At 44.8% G+C, this 20,714-nt stretch overlaps 1 protein-coding gene across 2 annotated transcripts in view; it reads right to left on the bottom strand.

Annotated features, from left to right (window-relative positions):
* LOC125701348 (transient receptor potential cation channel subfamily C member 4 associated protein) overlaps positions 1–18,074 on the bottom strand; it is a 30,484-nt gene extending 12,410 nt beyond the window's left edge. The window contains exons 1-9 of one of the 2 annotated variants that reach the window (XM_048963321.1): positions 17,914–18,074; positions 9,816–9,944; positions 9,440–9,556; positions 8,061–8,118; positions 6,892–6,947; positions 5,510–5,638; positions 4,216–4,417; positions 2,029–2,217; positions 273–415 (exon numbers count right to left, since the gene is read on the bottom strand). In XM_048963321.1, coding sequence (XP_048819278.1) covers positions 273–415; positions 2,029–2,217; positions 4,216–4,417; positions 5,510–5,638; positions 6,892–6,947; positions 8,061–8,118; positions 9,440–9,556; positions 9,816–9,944; positions 17,914–18,030 — 1,140 coding nt within the window. In that variant the 5' untranslated portion in view covers positions 18,031–18,074. Of the gene's footprint in view, positions 1–272; positions 416–2,028; positions 2,218–4,215; positions 4,418–5,509; positions 5,639–6,891; positions 6,948–8,060; positions 8,119–9,439; positions 9,557–9,815; positions 9,945–17,433; positions 17,608–17,913 lie in introns of those variants that run through there. The other variant, XM_048963322.1, reaches the window with a different exon arrangement.
* Between the last annotated feature and the right edge of the window lie 2,640 nt (positions 18,075–20,714).

Genomic DNA, 20,714 nt, shown 5'->3' with positions numbered 1-20,714 from the left:
CCCAACTACAGCCATGCTGTGGTGATAGGTTCTCCAGAAGTTACATAGAATAAGTAATTTGTTCCCTATTTTTCATTTCAAATGCAAGAAATGCAAATGGAACATATGAACAGGACTGCTGTGAAGCACCTAGAGCTGACAAAACTGAAGTACATCATCTCAGCTTTATACCTTGAGTATCCTTTCATGTTTCTGTGTCCATGACCTAACTTATGAGTGCTTCAGTCTGAAGGGATATCAACTTCTGCATGTAACCATCCACAAATACTCACCTGATTCCTTTGTCTCCCCATGAGCAGCACACAGAGAACATACAACACCTCCAGTTTATACATGATCTCGTGCATGATCTTCATGGACTGTGGAAGCTGTGTCCGTGTCGAGGTGTTGGCCAAACCACTTTCATCAGAAGACTCTGAACAAGATGGCAAAGATGTGAGCCTGAGGCAGTTTCAACAGGAAAGGATTTGTTACAGTTACTGCTTTTACACTCAAACACAGATGTAAGACCAGCGTGCCTGCATGAATCCTCCTCTCAACTACAAGCAGTGGCATACAACAGAGCCAATCTGAACGCAAGGGAAGGAGAAAAAGTACAGCTGAAATTTTAGAAGAGATAAAAGTCTGCCTTCTTAAAATCTAATTTTTTCATAACCTAAATGACATCATATACATTAAAATAAGCAATCAACTAATATGAGTTAGTATCTGAATCAGAAAGAACATGAAAGAAAAGGTAATAAAAATAGGGGCAAGAGCATCAGTAACATTTACTATTAATCTACTTGCATTTTGTACCTCAATACCACTATATACTTAGGACACAGTTAAGCCATTTTCATGTCCTGCTATACTGCTAAAAGCAGAAACTGGATGCCACAATTTCAAATGGAAAACACAGAAGCTGTGAGTGACACAGATGAAGTAAACAAGGAATCCTGCAGACTGCAGTTAAGAAGGAATGAGGTCTTCATAACATTCATAACTAAGCTGCAAACCAGCCTGCTAGAGGACAGCGCGAGTGCTTTTTGAAGCCATGTGAAGAAACATTCATAGACAAGAACATGGAAGAAGGAAAGCATCAAAGGCTAAAAAGTACAGACAGCACCTTTGACTCATACATCCCTAAGCCACAAGTCAGTGAAGACTGAGCCAGTACTCTGGGAAAGTACGTCTAGCTCTGCCTGCTAACTGATGCTGTGCGTCAAGAGCTGCAGCTGAGCACGTTTATGCATACCTCAGCAAAATCACTCCCTGAATCTCATTTCAGACTACAGAGCAGTCCCAGTTTGCAAAGGTGTGCATGAAGGTATGTACAAGATGCTTTGGAACATTTGCATCCTTCTCTTGTGTATTTCTCAGGACTGCTAATAATTTCTACAAAATTAACAAAGCTGGGTTGTGGCGAAAGCCTCTAAGGCTAAGCTTCCTAAGCACAGAGGCAAATATTTAGATACTAAAAACTGGAAATAACTCTGATCTCCTTATTTAGTGCTCTGAGTTAAATAAGACACACCTTGCATTTTGTAACACTGAAAAAACAAACCAGGCCCTCATTTCATAGCTTTCTCTTAAGGTTGCATTGACACTTCTGAACAGTCCCCTGGAAGAAGCTCCCCCACCAACAACCCCATCTTGCTGGAACCTCCTTCTTGCCTCCTTCTGAAAGAGGGGGTTGCCTGCTTCCTGTGAAGCGTATGGAATGAATTCCATTTGCATGAGCAAACCCTGGTAAAGTCACTTACCCCACTTATCAGACACATTCTTGAGGGAGATTAGTTATGAGGGTGTACAGGATTACAAATAAACTGTGTGAAAAGGAGTATTTTTTTCCCTTGAGCTCATGAATACTAAATCAATGCTACCCAAGAACAAAACAGGAGTCAGACCTAAATGCTGATATTTCGGTATTTCATGCAAGAAGAACAGAATTGGTACTATTTGAAAGGAAAGGCACCAGAAGACAAACACTGAAGATGACAAAATACGCATTAGCTAGTGGTGGCTAGAGGAATGCAGGCCAGGTACCTGTACTGCTCTGCTCTGCCTCTTCATTTGCCACTCTCATCAATGCATCAAGGACGAGGGCATTGTCCAGCCAGGTGTACCACTCTTCTAGCTCCTGGAGGAAGCTGGAGGTGCCTGTTGTTTCAGATACCTTCCGTGTTGCCAGTTTGCATAATCGTTCAATGAAACCTGGTATATTCAGAAGTGTAGCTGGAAAAGAAAAATTGTTTTGTGGTGATTCAAGATCAGCAATACAACAGTTGTCAAGTTACCACCAAGTACCAAAACATCTGCATTAGTAACATGGAGGAGTACAGAGAAACATATTTCACCTAGTTGAAAAGATCCAAAGATTGAAGACTGATTGCACTCTCCTGTTAAGAACTGGAAGACAGCATTCATACCCTAGGCATAATTCAGCACTGGCCTGGTTTATGTAAGACTTACAGTGGATAAAAAGTAGCTCTACCCTACTCTGACTGTTTCTTTCTGGTCAATTCCCTTTTGCCAGCACTGCTGCTTTCCAGCCCACAGAGAGACAGTATCAAGAAATTAATCTGGTTGAAAAATAAGCAGGAAGAAATAAAGCAGCAGCCCTTGCAAGGGCCAGCTCTGCCTCCCCACTCCTCTGCACGATGCCACCTCCAACATTTTACCTCCTGCAGTCCTTTGCCTCAGAGCAAACTGAACCAACTCAGTTCAATAGCTGGTTGGAAAAGGCTTCGTTTTTCATGTGTTAGTTTCCTGAGCTGGTTCAGCACAGAGCAGAACGGGAGGGGAGCACACAACATCTGCCCCAAGTTGGAGGATTATAATCACTGTAGAACTGCACTCTTAGAAAGAGCAATGAGTCCAAGGCCAGAAGTCACTGATCTGTGAAATCTCTGGGGAAGGGCTTGGAAGGTGTTAGCAGGCACATTCTGTCCCACTGTTTTCAAAGAGTCATAATTGCAGGACCTGTTCATTACAGACATATGTCTAAGTCTTTGCACTTGCAGTTAAAGCATAAAACACAAAGATTTAGCCATCAACACTATGCTAAGAGCTGTGATTCTGCCCACTGCTACCATCTTGAAAAGAATAAACTCCCTGATGAAAGTTTTAAAATTACATATGCTTTGTAATCTTAGGCACAGTTGTGACTGTGCAAACAAGAAATGGTTAGTTAAACATTTGCTTGGGTAAACTCAGCTCTGCAGGATCCAAGCTTATTGTTTAAATAATTTAAATTAATCTTTGCACCCACACCAACATATGTCCACTGCTGTTTACAAGCAAGCTCTGGTGATCACAGGGCAGAAGACAATACACTCCTCTAAAGCTTCTCAGCTTCTGCCTGCCATATTATGTTCTGCATCTCTCACTCTGTGCTCCAGATCAGGCAGTAGTTACAAACAGAGCTCTATCACTGATGGCTAATGTGGAATACAGATGAGAGAAACAGCTCCAAGCTCCCCCAAACCTCCCCTCTTTTTTTTTTTTTTGGAGTCCTGAGGTGGCCTGACATAAGCCTACAGAAATGCCTGCCTCAGAAGCTCTTCAGTATATGAATAGCTGAAAACAGCAGATTCCATCTTTGAGGGTATTTTAATTCAAATATCTTGCGTGAAAGGCTGAGTATGAATTCAGGACTTGTGCCTCCAAGCAAGGCTTCTGCATCTCTACACAGCAAAATGAGAAAATGGACGCTGCGTCCCAGGTTTAAGTTCAGATTACACCCACAGATCTCAAGGGCTGGTGTGGTAACTGTAGACAACGTGACTAACAGCAAACATACTTTCCTTGTTGATAAAGACAGGCATCCTGCTCATGACAGTGCCAGAGAAAAATCAGAGAAGGGACTGCTCTGAAAGCAGCAAAGCCTGTAGAGCTTCAGTTCAGGAATTAAGGAGGACATGAAATTAATGAGATGCTAAAGGAAAGGCCACAGAAACAACCAAGCAACAGAAACAAATCCAATTATCTTAAGTCAATTCAGTTAATCAAAGGGGGCTAAAATGACAGAACTCAACTGATCTAATTACTGATCACATACAAAAGTGAAAGCTACATTAACTGCAAAGACCATTTCTAGGAGACTGTTCGAAGAAAGGAAATAAAGACAAATGCTTTTAAGATACATCACTCTCAGCATCTGCTAAAAACACACTACAGATCTGACATAGAGAAGAGCTAAATTTTAAATGGCTATCACAGCATAACAATTACCTTGATTAACTTCAGCTCGAGAAGGACCCAAGTTTTTTTTCTGCTGGGCATTTTTTGCAAGAAGTGTGTGCTTGTCATCACTTCCTGTATCCAGTTCAGAAATTGTGACTGCGAGGATCCTGCAGAAGTTTGCAAGCTGTTGCTGATCAAAACTGGACACAAGGTTTGCAAGATTGGGAATATCATCCAGTTGTATCATTTCCTGGAAGAGACAACAATCTGCTGAGCAAATCACACATGGTATTCAATAAGGGAACACATGGCGTGGCCTGAAAATTTCATCTACAGTTCCTCCCTGGTGGGATTTGTGCATCTCAATGTTAGTAAAGGAGAAGCAAATAGGCAATGGCAAGTGAAGAGTTTGAAAACAGCTGTGCATCTGCAACAGGCATCACTTATGTTTATCAACTCCAGAAGGATACAAAGGCATCCTTAAAGTCTTCAAAGAACCCATTCTTTATGCATCTACATTGAATTGCGTTGTCTTCTTCAAAATTGCTTAATAAACCACTGGCATTCACAAATTAAGTTTCAAATTTGTTCTCTGCTTCTACCTGCAGTCTCTTGAAGGCTCACAGATGACAACTGACTCCTAGTTTGCTTTTCCCCCGTCTCCTTCATTAAAAGATAAAGAAATGATATTGAAACCATTTTCAGCATAAACTTTTACATTCGGATGAACTAAGATAGTTTCCTTCCTAGGGAAGTACAATATCCTCAACTTCAGTCAGAAGACAAAAAAGCAAAACCAGCAACAGCTACAGGGCCCTGACCCTCTCCACAGTAACACACAAGGTACATTTCCTCAGGGTTACACTCCAGATGTTTTATTTGTACCACATCAAGGCACTAAGTTGCAATGACATCAGCAAGGATTTCAGTGCAGGCTTAAAACCTATTTCATGCACAAGATCTCATTGCCTTCCCCCACTTCCTCACCATTCCCCCAGCCTGCAGCAAACAATCTCAGGTAATCTCAGAGACATGACAAAAACCATGGTAAGAGAGAAGCACAAGAAGTCTTCCAGATGTTAGCAGAAATAATCAATGTGTAATTAGAAGGAAAGGACCATCATCCTGTGCAAGTCATGCAAAGTCATTACAAGTAGCCACATACATAATTTGGCTTCTGTCTGAATTGTAATTAAAGACAATGTTGGTGTAAACAGCCATGCTTCAAACAAGCTACAAGAAGCAAGAATGCTTGCTATCTTAGAGTGCTGTTTTCAAAGAAACTGCTGTGTTTCCCCACTGGCCTGAAAAGCCACACAAGTATAAGAAACCAGTAACAAACCTTTTTTACTCCCAAGATATCTTCAATGAGCGTTGCAGTTTGTAGGAATGTCTTTTTGTTTGTCATCAGTGTAAACAGGAAGAGCACAAAGTCATTTCTTTCTGCCAGTCGCCTCGTGACTCCCTCCGTCTGAAAAGGAGAAGCACCAACAGACCCGGAGTCAGAACCCACCTTGCTGAGTCACACACGGCACAGGCACGTACAGAACAGTTTCTCAGAGGCTGTGTTACAAAATCAGCTGCTCCTGAGACCAGAAAGCACTGTGTTTATGGTGACCAAAAGCAATTCCAACCCTTGTTTGAAGTTAAAATGGGCTGTTCAAAAACTACAGACTCCAGGATGGGAGGCTTCATCTCAAAACAGAGTTGTTTACTTGCTTAAGCCAAGAGTAAACACTGCATGCTTGGAAACACATCAGAGAGGCTCGCCTCTATTTTCCCATACAAATTATTGTCAGCTCCATTTTACAGTGTGCAAAATTCAGCCCTCAAATTCCTCCTAAACTGTCAGCATTGCTTTCAGAGTTTGAGCAACCAGAATCCAGTGTCAGCCATAACAAACCTAGCAAAGAACAGAACAGTCATACTACAGCATGCTAAAGAATAACTTCTGGAGTCCCCACACACTTCATTACAGTTAGTTTTCGTGCTCTCCAACTGCTCAGTTTGCAAAAGTTGCATTAGCTTTGCTTTCAGAAAAATAAAACTAGTGTGAGTCAAGTGAAGTGTCATTCCCTCTGTTCTTTCTGTACTCAGATACAGAGTACTCCAACTCTGGAGATAAAGCTGCTGTCTTTGGAAGAGCTCCAGCCCAGTAACCACGTTCGTGGTTTGTTTGGCTTTTTTCATTAAACAATGCTCCCTAGGTTATGGCATAATGAACTGTGTGATTAAGTAAACAATGCTGAGGATATTTCCTGTAAACATAATGAGAGGCATGCCCTTCTATAGCTGGCACTGATCTGCCATCAACTGGCAACTGAGCTGACATTCAGGATATGAAGAATTTGCACAATTGGACCTGAAGTGTTTGTCAGTAGCGTTACTGAACAAGATGCAACACAGCCTGGCTTACACTGTGGGCATCCATCCCCAGTTTCAAATTTTAAGCTTGAATGCATGACATTAGAGAGCTTGACACAGCTGTCTAATGGCAACATGGATACTCAAAGACCTAAACAAGTGACAGTGTGCCTAAGAAAACAAAATATTTGAATAATAATCCACAATACAGGATGGCTGTGTATCTAAAGGAACTGTAATAAAAAGCTTCAGAGTAAGTTCAAATTAAGCCTAAAAGGGTCTGTTATCTCGTCAAGTATAAAATAATCATATCATATAAAACACTGCTCAGGCTAGAACACTTTTACAGCAATTACTTACACATATACACGTGTTGTACAGTATGCTTAAACAGTCCTTGATGAGGTCATCGCTTACTGCAAAGGAGAAAACAGACATTTGTGAGCTGTAAGCTGACAAAGAACACTAACATCCAAAGCAGTGATAGAACACCATTGAAAAGACCAAGAATTTCAAGCTAAGTGCTGGCTTACATCATACCTGCAAATGCTTGGAGAAGAAAAAACAGAGGAAGAATCACTACCTACCCTGTTTGCTTGCTTTCTTCCACAACTACTATTCACCTCTGCCTTGGACTGCAGACAATAAGATGTACCTGAGCTCTAGTGCACAGCTCAGTCACACGCAGAAGTAAAGGATAGAGTGTAAGCAAGATTTCAAAAGGGGAAATGGAAATCAGAAATTAACAGTCTGTCAGCTGAAAAACTACTGACAGACCTTTAATTCCAGTTAAAGATGGAAAAAAAAGTGCCTCTTCACGTGGTTTTCTTCATACAGCATCAGGAATTGTTAGAAAAACTTTCAATCTTATTTCTTCCAGCATTTCAATATTTAAGATGTATTTCAGATGTACAGGAGCTGCCTCAAGCTCAAGTCATTTCACCTTTGAAGTTCCCTGGCTGATGGGCATGGCACACAGCTTGACATTTCCTCAGAAGGGTTGCGTGGAACCAACAGAATCACATACAACATAAATGAAAACACTCAATTCAAGCTGCTCCAGCAGGAAAGCTGCCCTGCAGCCACTGCTCCTCATTAACAAATGCTCTTTACAACATTTTGGAAATTACTAGTCACTGTGTCTAGGTTAGGAAAGCAGCATACTTTTCATTAGCTTACAATCCATACAAATCCCATTACATAAATAATGTTACTGGGTTATTGTTAATAATCGTTAACAGCAGCCAGCCAACAGCCACAGTAAGAGGAAAAGATTCCAGTGGTTGTAGATTTCCTGCACTGAGAAAAGTTATGCTGATAACATGAATACTCGTGAGCTTCACTTTGCAGCAGATGAGTATCCTAAACCAGCATGAATCAGCACTACAGAAAATAAAGAAACCAGTGACTCATTTCGGAGCAGGAAATCCCTGGCATGGAGAAAAGAGCAACAGAAAGCTGGAACAGCTTGTGTCTCAAAAAGGGGCACAGCAACAACGAAGGAAGAGGCAGCACAACTATTTACTTACTTTTTTGTTTCTTTTTCTGTGTCATAAGAGTTGGTCTCATGAGAATTTCTACTAAAAGCTGAAATGACAACAGACACAGAATAAAGGGAATAATAACTGGAACACAAATGAGCAATTAATTTGTCGGTGACAAACCCAAACTTAGTCCCACCTCTGCTGAAATCACTAAGATTGAGTGTCCAGAGTAAAAAAAAAAAACAAACACTGGTGTCAAAATTAACAGAAATGGCTGTGTTCACCCTGAAGAAAGAATAACAGTTATATAAAATAGTTTTCCTATGGCAAACTATTAAGAATGTGAATCTACAAAGAAAGTAATTTCACATACCAGGTAACATGAAGGATGGAAATCACACATCCCCCAAAATAAAGAACCTTTAGCAATTTTCCAATATTTAAGTATTAAAATAAAAGTGCTTTGCATTCTTGTAGCAAATGTACTTCAACAGCAGGCACCACTGCTTCTGTTTTAAAAATAAAAAGTATCGTTTTAAGCAGTTTCATATCATGCTCCAAATTTATTGGGTAGCTGAAGAACTTTGTCCTCAGCTGACAAGATATTAGCAAGTAAGCCAGTGTTGTTTCAAAAACATCTATTTAGGATGGATTGTTCTGGAAACAAAGGCACAGTGTTGCAATGAGAGTGAATCAGCAAAGACACTGCAAAAACCAAAAAGTCAGTCCACTGGAAAACACAAGCCAGACATTTCTAAGGAAAGCTAAGATCACAGTGGCTGATGATTGTGAACTGGAGTAGACTCAGGTATCTGTGTAACACCAACTGCAACGAACAGAATAAAAGATGAACTGTCAAAGCATCACACATAAACCTATCAGCCCCTAGTTTGGCTTTTTTTCCTCCCATAGATGAAACAGTGCATTACATGCCAACAGTAAACACAGACCATCTTGCTAACAGAGCACACAGTGTGCTTAATAAGTCCTCACACATATCCTTCAGTGGTAAATGAAATTCTCAGTGGTACTGAGAGTACTGCAGTACTTAATCTTACAACTAGAAATCATTTGAAACCATTTCTTAATATTCTAGAGGTCTCGTAGCTCATTGAGCTACCTGAAGGTAAGAATCCAGAAAGATTCCAGTCTGTTATGTAACATGAAAAGTGTCTCTCCTGCACTGAGGACTCTGTGTCTGGTCACAGTATCTGGTCACTGCAGGTGGGGCCTTGCCAGCACAGGGCAGAAGAGCCACAATTGTAATGGTTAACATCAGCACAGTAAAATCATTCTGCAGATTGCATTTAGAAGAGTCTCAAAGATCCCATTTATGGACATACCAATGGTGCAACTGTTTTGCAGAAATCCTTGGAAAAACAACCAAAAAACACAGCAAAACAAACCAAATAAACCATGCTTACATCAACTCCTCCAAACAAGTCAAACGTGTATGTATTGGGGAAAGTGGACTCTTGAGCAGCTTTTCTATCTTCTGTCACGAATGCCATGGCTTCCATTGAAAGAAGTGGAGAAATTTCCTGCATGCAAGAAAAAAAAAAAGATGATTTATAAAGAAAACTATTCATCTGCATATACACAACTTCCACAGAGCATCCATGGATCTACTGGCTCATCAATTACATGCATCCCTAGCTCTTATCTACATTCAATCCACAGGTACAATCAGAGAAACAGTTCCAAAAATCACAGTTGGTAAGCATATTTAAAGTTAGCCTTTAAAGAAAGTAACCACAAAACAGCACGTGGATTCCAGAAGAACGCAGAGGAAGGCACTACCTTTAAGATGCTTTGGCACTGGGAGAAGTCGCTGTTTGGGTGGCTGTGCTCATATAGCTTTTGTAACAGCAGGGGAATCCCATTCCACTTTGCTTGTTTATCTCTTTCCTTCAACAAGGCCTCTGTGATCTGCAACAAGAAGAATGTAATTCCCACATGTTCAACGTGTAATGCTCAGGAAAACAATCCGTCCACAATAACAAATCAGGAACATCACAGAAAAACTGTGTGCTGTAGGCCGTACCACAGCAAAACGCAGCCCCTGTCTCCAAGCAGGGATTTATCCAGGGCTAGCAGCAGAACTGTGCGGATGGTTAATGTATCTGAAGGACAGGCCTGAAAGCAGATGTTATCATTTGGAATACTTACTCCCATCCCATAGTTCTATATCAATCACGTTTTTCAGAGGGATCACATTCATCCAGTTCCACAAGCAGACCTCTGACTGACAAACCACTGAAGGAGGAAATTGGTGACCTTGACACTATCAAAAATGATATGAGACTGAAGTAGAGAGCATGCAATGAAGACAGACTCCATTCCTTTTCCCATTCAGTGTGTAACGAGTACCTCCTCAGCCAAGTCCCTAAAGCCATTACTGGTCATAGCAATAACCCAAACCAAAAGGACTGACAAGCATGCTCCTGAGGAACGTATCTACACCACAGTGAGAATTCTTCCTCCAGTCCTGGGCTGGGCATAAATGGCAACCAGCATCTCCACCAGCAGGGGAACAGCACTGTGTTATCACTCAGGAAGAAGGCTGCAATCACCAAGAACACCTCAGCATTTGCTGCTACATTTTTGCCAACAACTCCAGTTTTCCTCCTTCTCAAAACATACAAAAATCCTCAATACTTATCACAGTGCTTTACACCTGAAAAAAATCAAGCTGCAGCACAATGCTGATGAACATTCCACTCAAAGAAGCTGCAGCAAGTGCTGCAAAGCAGGAAGGCTTCCAGGGTGATCCAGCAGATGCTCTAAAGGAGGAACTCCTCTGTGAAGTCCCCAGTGCAGTTAATGCTAACCAAAACGTAGCCCCTCTCCTTAAAGGTGCTTCACCAGAGGTTCCTAACGAACCTGCAGTGAGGACTGACTTTTGTACAGTTATGGCCAACAATGACAAGATGTCCAACCAGCAAGATTTCTGGCAAAATGTTTTACACACCAATCCCCAGGGAGAGCAGGACCATATGCCAGTGCAATGTGAGTGCATTTTCCCTCACCAGACCCACACTTGAAGCTGCCCTTGCTCTGTGCAGTCACTCCCTGATCCCTGGTTAACTCCACGCTTCCTTCCATGCTCATTGTTCCGAGCTGCAGCCAGGAAATCTCCTTCCTTATTGTTTCAGCCCAGGCATCCTTCTCAGCTATACCTCAGAACAATTCCAAAGGGCTGTTCAGTTCCTGATTAGACACAATTATATGCAAATATACTCCTATTTCTGAGAATTTAACTCTTTTCTCTCTGTGCAAGACAGCATACAATGTCAGAAGTTTGTCATGATGAACTCAGACTGGCAGCATCTGCGAGTCCCCCCCCTTCTTACCTTCCCAGATACACAGGGTTTCTTTGTTTTGCCTTAAATCAAATACTCAGATTGGTACTTAAAGAATCTCAAGGCTCTTAAGGGTCTGTTTTTCTTGTTACAAGGAGTGATCAAAGCAGTGTGAGCAAGCCTGGCCCGTAACACTGCTCTCTTCAGTTTTCAACTTTTCTCATATTTCCAACTTGGAATAAGAGTCATCAACCAGCATTGCTGGGGAATGACGCAGAGCTCCTTCCATGGAGGCTGTTCCTACAAGAAATGGCAGGGCAAAACCAGAAACTCAAAATGGCTTTGCGTCACTTAGGCTGTGAATAATGGGTCAGCTCCTTTGAAGCCACAGATCCCCATCCCTCCCCCTGAGCACCCAGAGCACAGGGAGCTCTGCCACTGCCCCATCTCGGCGTGGGAGGAGCACGCAGCACCGAGCTGCAGGAGGAACCAGATTAATTGCTGGGTGAAGCACAAAGAACACAGGGAAAGGCTCCAGCTATCCAGCCCAGCTGATGGAGAAGATACTGCAGGCAACACTGAGGCACAGGGGCTGCAGCACGAGGTTCCAGGGTGCAGCACAGCACACGGCATCCAGCCCTCAGAGTGGCCAAAAGGCCTTCAGCACTAATAAAGCCCAGTCCCGGGCTTAGTGCTGCGTTTGCTAACCACACACATACTTCTCAGTTTGGGGCAGGATCTCCACTCTCATTTCTGTACTAGCAGCTCTTCCTCTCCCCAACTGATGTATTTGTGCTAATCCGCAGAAAACTTCCAGACTTGAGATTCTGAAAGGCTGTAGTAAATGTTTCCTTGTTCTCATCTTCTTTTAACTGCTTTCCAAGAGCAATTTTTTCTTCTCTTGATTTAAAACCCATCCTTGGTTTCGCTGCAAACTCCAGCTTGTGGTCCCCACTTTACAGTTACGAGGCTGCCCTGGCTCTGAGTATTTCCATTGTGGTGGGGCTGTATTTGCCAACATGAAGATTCTGGATTCTGTGGATGGATTCAAATTCAATTAAGTTGTATGAAGTTGTCTTCCTTTGGAACCATTTTGGTTAAGACGTGTGCCTCATGATTTCTGTAACAGCAGCAAGTCACCAGTTTTCCCTTGTAAGTGAAGTTGGTTTTCTCCTTGCTGTCTCTGGGTAGACATCAGTGAGCAGCCATCAGGATTAGTGGGGCCCCATTCCCTCTCCAACACATTTTTGGTGTCACCTAAGCAGGATAAACCCAACCAAACACGGACTCCTCAGAACTCTTCTTCACTTGCTGGACAGCTGCAGAGCATACCTGAGGGACCCCAAAGGAAGGCTGTGAGGTTAGACCTCATCTGAACCTGCCAACCATCCAGCCTAGTGGGACTGTCCCAGCCACCTCCTGCTCCAAGCTGTGGCACCCTGGTTCACAGACATTCAGGAGGATTTAGGCACCGAGCTGAAACACAGCATCAAGCCCCTCCAGCACCACAAGGCAAGGCATGCACAGCACTTTGTTTCAGCTTCTCTCAGAGGACTGCAGCCCACTACAGTAGGAATACTCTCCCATTATACAGTTATATGCAGGAAGAATTATACACAAAGTCAAAGAGACTGCAGACAAATCTACATACTTTTTCTCCTTCTTCCTGTTAGGAATCCTTTCGGGTTTCTTCAGGGCATCCATTAGCAATTTCTAACATTCAACAACTACTAGCAAATCCCCACTCTTTCACTACACCATAAGCAGCCCTGTGCTCCTATCTCCCTGAATGCACACCCTATCAGCTTAGCTCCCCTTTCCCTTCTCCCCAGCACCTGCTGCTGCCGTGTCCATGCAGGACTGCAGTGCTCCAGGCACAGTCCCTGCTGCTCTGTGCCAGTGCACACAGTCAGAGCTGCACCATGTGCTACAACACCTGTTACCTGTCTAAAGCTTCTTGCAGTGATGATTGCTTCGAAGCCTCTGTATGCTTCCCCATTTTACACTTCAAATGTTTCAGTCTTACTCAGCAGTCATTACAGGAAAGTGCTTTCTATGAGGCTGCTATCTGAAAAGGCAAAAGCAGTGAACTCAGGTGTCCAGGCATCCTTCACACCACTAAAGGACTCGTTCTGTGACAGATTATTTGGGGTTTTTTTAGTTCCTTTTTAGGCCGTTGCAACTGTGGATTAAGCTAAGATTGGAAGTCTCTAAAAAAGCAGAATTTCCATTCCCAGTATTCGTCTCAATTCTTTGTGTAAATCCCATGTTCAGAACGTGTAAGAGAAATAAAATGGGCAAATGTTAGGGATCTCACAGAACAGACACAAGCACATGGCCTCTGCGTATTTAGAAGGAAACCAAATCCTTTCCATATCCCTTCCGCCGAGCCTTTTAGGCTGCATCTTTATGAAACAGGAAACTAATATTTGTGCAATTAAATATTTAATTTTCCTCCCCGCAGTACTAACTTAGGAAGTTGTTTCTGACACACAGCCAGGAAAATGATTATTCATAATTTTGGGGACCGTCCAGTCATTTCTTCTCTTTACTGCACTTTCCTTCCCAGTCACTACCAAACATTCCTTTGCACAATCTGTTTCTTTCCTCCTGCTACTTTGCACACCCAACCACCAGGTTAACCCCTGCCCCGTCTTTGTTTTCACAAGGCAGCACCACAGACACACAACCTCAGGCCTGCACAGCAATTCTGGGAAGTGCTTTAGGAGAAAGCGCTGAAGCCTGCAGCTGCCAGTCATCCACTGGGTCTTTGGCACACAGCTGTGGGTAAGAACGTGTCAGAGGCCCCAGTGCTTTATTTGCAAAGGCAACTCCCTGCAGGTGGCACGAAGCTGGCAGAAATCCCCACTGCCAGCCTCCCTGCAGCCCCGAGGTGTGGATTATTCCTCCTAGCACCAGAGCTCCTGCAAAGCCCAGCCCGCCACCCTCCTCCTGACATCCCAAAAGAGGGGACAAACCTGGAGGCACACTGACAAGGACAGGCCCTGCTGCAGCCATCTCTGTGAAGCCCAAAGCAGTGCTCCACTCCGTGTCTGCAGGAAGAGCTGTTCTATGAGCCACACCTCATCTACCTCCAAAATCCACAACTGCCTCTGAGAGCAGAACGACTCCAAAGCAGATCCACAGCAGCAGCAGCTCTTCAGAACTAATACAGGGTACCAGTGTTTATTTTGATGATTTCATGCTCAGAGAAAAAATAAATCAATAAGATTGTAAAATATTAACTTCTCAGTGATCACTCTTGCCTTGGAACTGCCAGTTTCTTAATCCATTTTGAAAGCAAACAACATGTAAAGATAGCTAGGAAAAGGCAGGAGCAAGGAACTGTTTTCCTCCCACTCGCTTTTAGTCAAGCAAAATAACACTCCCAGAGACTAACGTTGCCACTTTTCAACATCATCTCCTGCATATGACAGAGCTCTGCTCCCTGTTACATAAAAACCAGTGCAAGCCGTCCAGCACTGGCTGGCTGTGCTCTCCTGAAGAGGTGTAAGCCTGCTCAGAGCAATACAATTAGAGCTGCTAGAGAGGATTATGTTCACGTGAACGTCCACTTGTCGTCGTTGTCGGGAGGAAACAAAATTGGTTGGAAAACAAAATATTTTCAGAGATTTCATAATGGTAGGAAATGGAAATCTGCATGATAAGGTAGGAAATGTTTTCCTTTCACAGCAAAATAGTTCGAAGTGGATATGGACTACAATGCTAAGCAGAACCTCAGAACAGCAGACTGGGAGACAGAGCCGGAAAAACGGACTCTTTTCCACTCTGATTGTTTCAGCAAAGCCTTGGCAGTCCTGAGAGTGTGAGACCAGTGCTGACGATCTGCCCTTGGGACAGCACCACAAGCATGCTAATTTGCCAGCAAATCTCTGGCTAATCCATTATTACACTGCTTCTCTACAAGGATTCACACTGGTGCATGTAAATATCTTCTGCTTTCATGTTACAGACACGCTTTTCACAGCCTGCCTGCAGCAAATGAGGCGTTTGTCCTCTTGCAGATGGGACGAAGCTTTGCTTTGAGCCTGGTCAGGTGAACCAAAACACTCCCTTGCCTTGATGGAACTGCAACACAAACCCTGCCATGTGTTATTTACAGTGCCTCTGTGCACAGCACAGCTGTGCCAGGACAGGCACCACAGGCCAGCCAGTTCACAAGTAATATTTTCCTTATAAGACGTGTGTCACTTCTGGAAAGTCAGCCTGCTTCTTGTTTACCGGCACCTGAAAAGCCCCTTTCACTTGCTCAGTGCTCAGCACCAGGGCAAACCTTTACATGAGGTTATACAATCTGAAACAGAGGCTGGTGCTCACATCCAGGGCAGCAACTGAGGCTAGCAATACGGCCACAAAGGATATATGAACACATAATGGCAATGTTTACCAAAACCTGTTTCATTCATCTAACATCTTAACAATAATGCATACAGGCCAGCTGCCAAGAACACGGTGACTTCTGGTTGGTGAGAGCAGCAGGAACATGTGGCAAAGATCCAGGTTGTTCAGAGGTTCAGCTGGCCTCAGTGCTGCCAGATATTGACGTAGCTGTTGTCCAAATTATTTTCGTGTCCTTGTAAGATCAGGCTGATGAATTTCCATTGACACACGTCGATGTTATCCTTACCATCTCAAGAACCAGCACCTGCTTTCCTCATACAAAAAGATTTTGAGATCACCTAAAATCAGTATTCAAAGCTTCATTACAAACAAAGCAAGTCTGCTGTTGCCTACAGAAGAATACTAATTGCTTCTCAGAGACCAGATGCTGAAGCAGCACCAATCTTGTGGGAGAACAGGGCTCGGATGGCAGGAACCACAATAGGCAATGGCGTTTCCCAATCTCTCTGAAGTAAGTGCTGGAAAAGAGTTTCTCCACAGGACACCAGATGTGCAGCTCAAGCAGCCTGCAACAGCTTCCCTGCAGAGAACATTAAGGGCACTGTCCTGACTTTTCTTCTAGACCCAAACACAGCAGCTCAGAAGCCTTCTGCTCTCAGGCTTTTCAAAGCAAATGAGCTGAGAACCCCACTCAAGGGCTCCACACTGCTACTGAGGAGTCAAAAGAGGAAAATGGTCTGATAAACCCTGATAAAAATAGGACTTAAAGTACCCCAAACTGCCTTGTGCTTCTTTAAAGGTTAGGTCGAAGCGTTTTAAATTTAGATCTGCAAACAAAAGACTTGCTTCAAGGTAACAGTACAAAGGCACAATTCAGAGTTGAAAATCATTCAAGAAGTTTTGTTGTTTTTTTTTTTTCTTCCCCTCAGTCTAAGTAATTCAAAAATGCATTCCTACCACATTTGTGAAGCACTGGGAGCCCTACGGCCCAAGCCTGAAATTTCTCAGCTCAGCACAGACACAATGAAACGTATAAAGAAAAACAAACAAAAAAGCAACACAATTAACCCTGAATTTGGATCTTGTGAGAAGGAAGAAGTAGCTGGCAGAAGCCTCCTTGATTTCTCCAAGTCTGGCCATTTGTGGTCATTTCAAACAACTGCTAACATCCCCAAATTAAAACATGGTACAACACTGTGCTTCTCAAGCTAAACGAAGCCCAGAGCAGACACAGCAGCCCAGCACTTCATGTTGGTGCACAACCTGGTTACAGGTTTATTTGGCTTAAATTGCTATGGGAGCCTAGAGCACAGAGGCAGAGACACAGGTTGGTGAGCCACCACAGCCCGTGTCTGCAGAACGCTTTCCTAAAACAACCCACTGAAATAGCTGCGCCTGTAAAACAGAGAGTAACAGGGTTAAATCCAAGCAAGCAGTGAGGTTTTTCTCAAGTATTAACCAAACTGGCATCTGAGCCAGCAGTAGAACCAGGACAGAGCAGCAGCTTAAAATCACCTCCTGCCTCTTCCACCTAACTCATCTACAGTATTGGGGATGGGTGCTGATTTGGATGAGCAAGTATCCTCCCAGGGACTGCTCAGAAGCCCTCTTAATCAAGGAGAACACCCTAATGGCTGAACTAATGAAAACCACTAAAATCCCATTTTTACCACATTTGAAAACTTAAGATACTGTTAGCTTAATAAAGAGACCACTAAAAAGCAAGTTCTTTATGCCACGCTTCTGTTTCCTACCTTTGCATCTTTAAAAGAAACACCGACTGTTGTTTGCAACAAGAAACGAGCAGCGCAAAACCCCGGGGCGGCTCGTTAAGAAAGCAGCACGCGCACACACACGATAGGCAGCAGCCCGGGTGGAGGAGCTGCTTCCATTCCTCAGCGTTTCCCACCATCATCAGCTTCCTCGCAGAACCCAGCACGGCTCTGCGGCCTTTCCTCATTTAGACGAAGGACGGGATAAGAGGAGCCCGCAGGCGGCCTGCCCTACCCCTACCCCTGCCGCTGCCACCCGCTCCAAGGCCCGGCCCCGGTACGAAGCCGATCCCCGAACGGCCCAGCAGCCGCAGGAGCGCGGCCTCAGGACCGGGCCCAGTGCAGGCCCGCAGCTCCGCCCGCCCCACGGGGCCCACGGTCGCGCAGCCCGCCCCCCCCCCCCCCCCCCCCCCCCCCCCCCCCCCCCCCCCCCCCGCACACACACAGCCCTCCCGGCGGTACCTGCGCCCCCCGCGTGAGCCCGCGGCCGCTGAGCTGCCCGTGGCGGAGCTGCGCCAGGATGTTGGTGGGGGCTCCGCGCCGCCGGCGGCCGCCGGGCCCAGGGCCTACCGCCGCCATGGCCGCTGCCCCGCTCGGCCCGAGACAAACAGGAAGCGCCCCCTCCCTCGCCGCTTTGTACGGAGCGGCGCGAGGGACCTCCGCAGCGCCCCCTTCCGGGCACAGCGCGCTTTGCGGGAAGAGGCTGAGCGCAGAGCATGCTGGGAAATGTAGTCGGGGGGGGGGGGGGCTGTGCGCATGCGCAGTGTGCCGGGACGGAGCATGGCGGCGGGAGGGCAGTGGGCTGTGTTTAGGAGTGGCCGTTTGCCCCAGCGTGCGTTTGTAAATGCGGCAGAGGTGGCTGTGCAGGTGCCGCGGCGAGCCACCAGGCTTAGCTAACAGCCCTCCTCCGCTGCGGGCCTAACAGGCGCTTGAGTTAAGCTGCAAGGGCGTTTGGTAAAGCTGCCACGTTTCATCAGGTGTCTGAGTCATAGAATCCTTAGGTCGGAAGGGATCTCTGAGGGCCGTCGTGTCCAGCTCCCCTGCAGTGCACAGGGACACCTGCAGACCAATCGTCTTGCCCAGGAACCCATCCAGCCTCCTCTTTAAAGTCTCCAGGGACGGGGCACCAACCACTCCAGGTAACCTGTTCACTGCCTCACCAGCCTCACCATAAAGGATTTTTCCTTTCCAACCTAAATCTACCCTCCCAGAGCCTGAAGCCATTTCCTCCTGTTGTGTCACCGCAGACCTGCTAGAGTCTGTCCCCTTCTGTCCTGTCGCTTCCCTTCAGATGCTGACTGGCTGCTCTCAGGTCACCTCACAGCCTTCTCCATGCTGCACAGCCCCATCTCGCTCAGCCTGTCCTCACAGGAGGCGTGTTCCATTCCATGGATCATTTTTTTGGCCCTTCTCTGGATGTACTCCAACAGGTCTACGTCTGTCCTGTAATCAGTGGCTTGCAGCCCTCAGAACATCATCATCATGAGCAGCGGGCAACCGTGCCATAAATAACACCAGGGAACACCCAGATGCAGCTTAATTCATATACTCAGCCAAGGTGCAGACGTCCAAAAGCCTTCCCTGACCATGCTGTGCAGGCTGCTTACTAGCCCTACTCCCAGCACCCTGGTCTGTGCAACACCACAACATTCAGGACAGAGGAAACAGCTCCTTGGTCAGCACAGCAGGCCAATGCCCTGTGAACCTAGCTGAGGTGAACAATTCAGACACAGAACTAAAATCCACAGTGCAGCATGCAAGGAGCTTCTCAAATCAAATTAAGACAAAACAGCAACTCACAACCATGTGAACAGCACAGACCACAAGAAAGACCTTTGCGAAAACCTGCTCTGCCCCAAAAGAAAAAAAAAAATCAATTGCATTCACATGAACTGCCAAGAAAGTGCAAAACATCACAAATACCTGAGGGATAATAAAGCAAACAAATCAAAGAGGTCACACCAATTTACAAAGGCAGACACCCAAGAATGAGTTCCTGATTCACATACAGGCAGCAGCTCCTGCAACTTAACCATCACCAGTAGCTACCTACATCCCTTGCTTGCTACAGCCTCTCTTAGACTTCTAGAGCTGCTATCTCTTGCCAAGCAGAGCAGCCCAGATGGGGTTCTTAGAGAGACAGCCAGGATTGCAGCACACAATCTGGGTGCCAAAATTGCGACCACTTTAAACACAAACCTCAGTTGATAATCCATTTTAACTTGCCTTTGTCATACAAAGAACAGTGGGTAGAAAGGAATAAAGACAAGAGAGATTAACAAGATGCTTAAAAATTCTGCCTAACCAGTGTTGTCTTGAGATACAGGTGAAGTATTTTAAAGTTGTATAGCATCACATCTGACATCACAAGTCACCACCATGAATAATGATGAAGCATGTGTTGATCATGCTTATTTATAGAAACCATGATCTGTTAATGGATGACTTGCTGTTCAGATAAATTGCTGTTCACAGAAAACCATCTAAAGAAATGCAAACATGGCACTCTTCTCACTTACTCTACTTCATAGGTACAAAAGGCTGCTCTGTCTGCTTTGTTACTGCTTCCCCTGCTTCCCTCCCCCTTTGCTTTTTTAGCAAAGGTTTTTGCCATTTGGAATTCATGCAGAGATCTGACTCATTTTCCTCTCTCTTATCCTTGCTTACATCCTCGAAAAGATGTTTGTCAGACCTTTCATCAATCCAGCCACATCCACAGCCTCTCCAAATACAAACAATAACTTTTGAAATATCTCAAAAAGATCTGGCCAAGGCTCTGGCCTTTGCAGGCTGCCTACAGTATAGGAAAAAATAAATAGAGGCAACATCAACAGCAAATGCTAAATCTGGTTTCTGTGCTATTTTTCACGACTCAAACCAAAATTGCAGGTTCCTTCCAGCCTTTGACAGCTGCCAGGAGTCTCAGTAGGCAGGACCTGCCTCCCCAGTTCTGGCCTGCCTCATTTGGAAGCCATCAAGAATTTTCTACAACCCCAACACTGTTTCATGCTCACCTCATTTTGGATTCCTGACAAAACCCCACATTCTGTTAACACAGCTAAGTGCTCACCATACTGCTCAACTGCAGAACTGGAGTTCTCCCTTCTGCTGGAAGATACTGAAAGAGACCTGCCAGCTCTTCGAGTAACAGATGTCCTTCATTGTGAGGCTCTCCTGGAAGGAGAGGCAACAGGACGTGTCAAAATGCTGGAGCAAACCAAGACTAAGGTTGTGTTATTCCATCCCATAACTGATGAAAATCC

Source organism: Lagopus muta, chromosome 16 (genome assembly GCF_023343835.1).
Source record: "Lagopus muta isolate bLagMut1 chromosome 16, bLagMut1 primary, whole genome shotgun sequence".
Classification (NCBI taxonomy): domain Eukaryota; kingdom Metazoa; phylum Chordata; class Aves; order Galliformes; family Phasianidae; genus Lagopus; species Lagopus muta.
The sequence above is the reverse complement of the archived record's forward strand: the minus strand, read 5'-3'. Positions and strand labels throughout refer to the sequence as shown.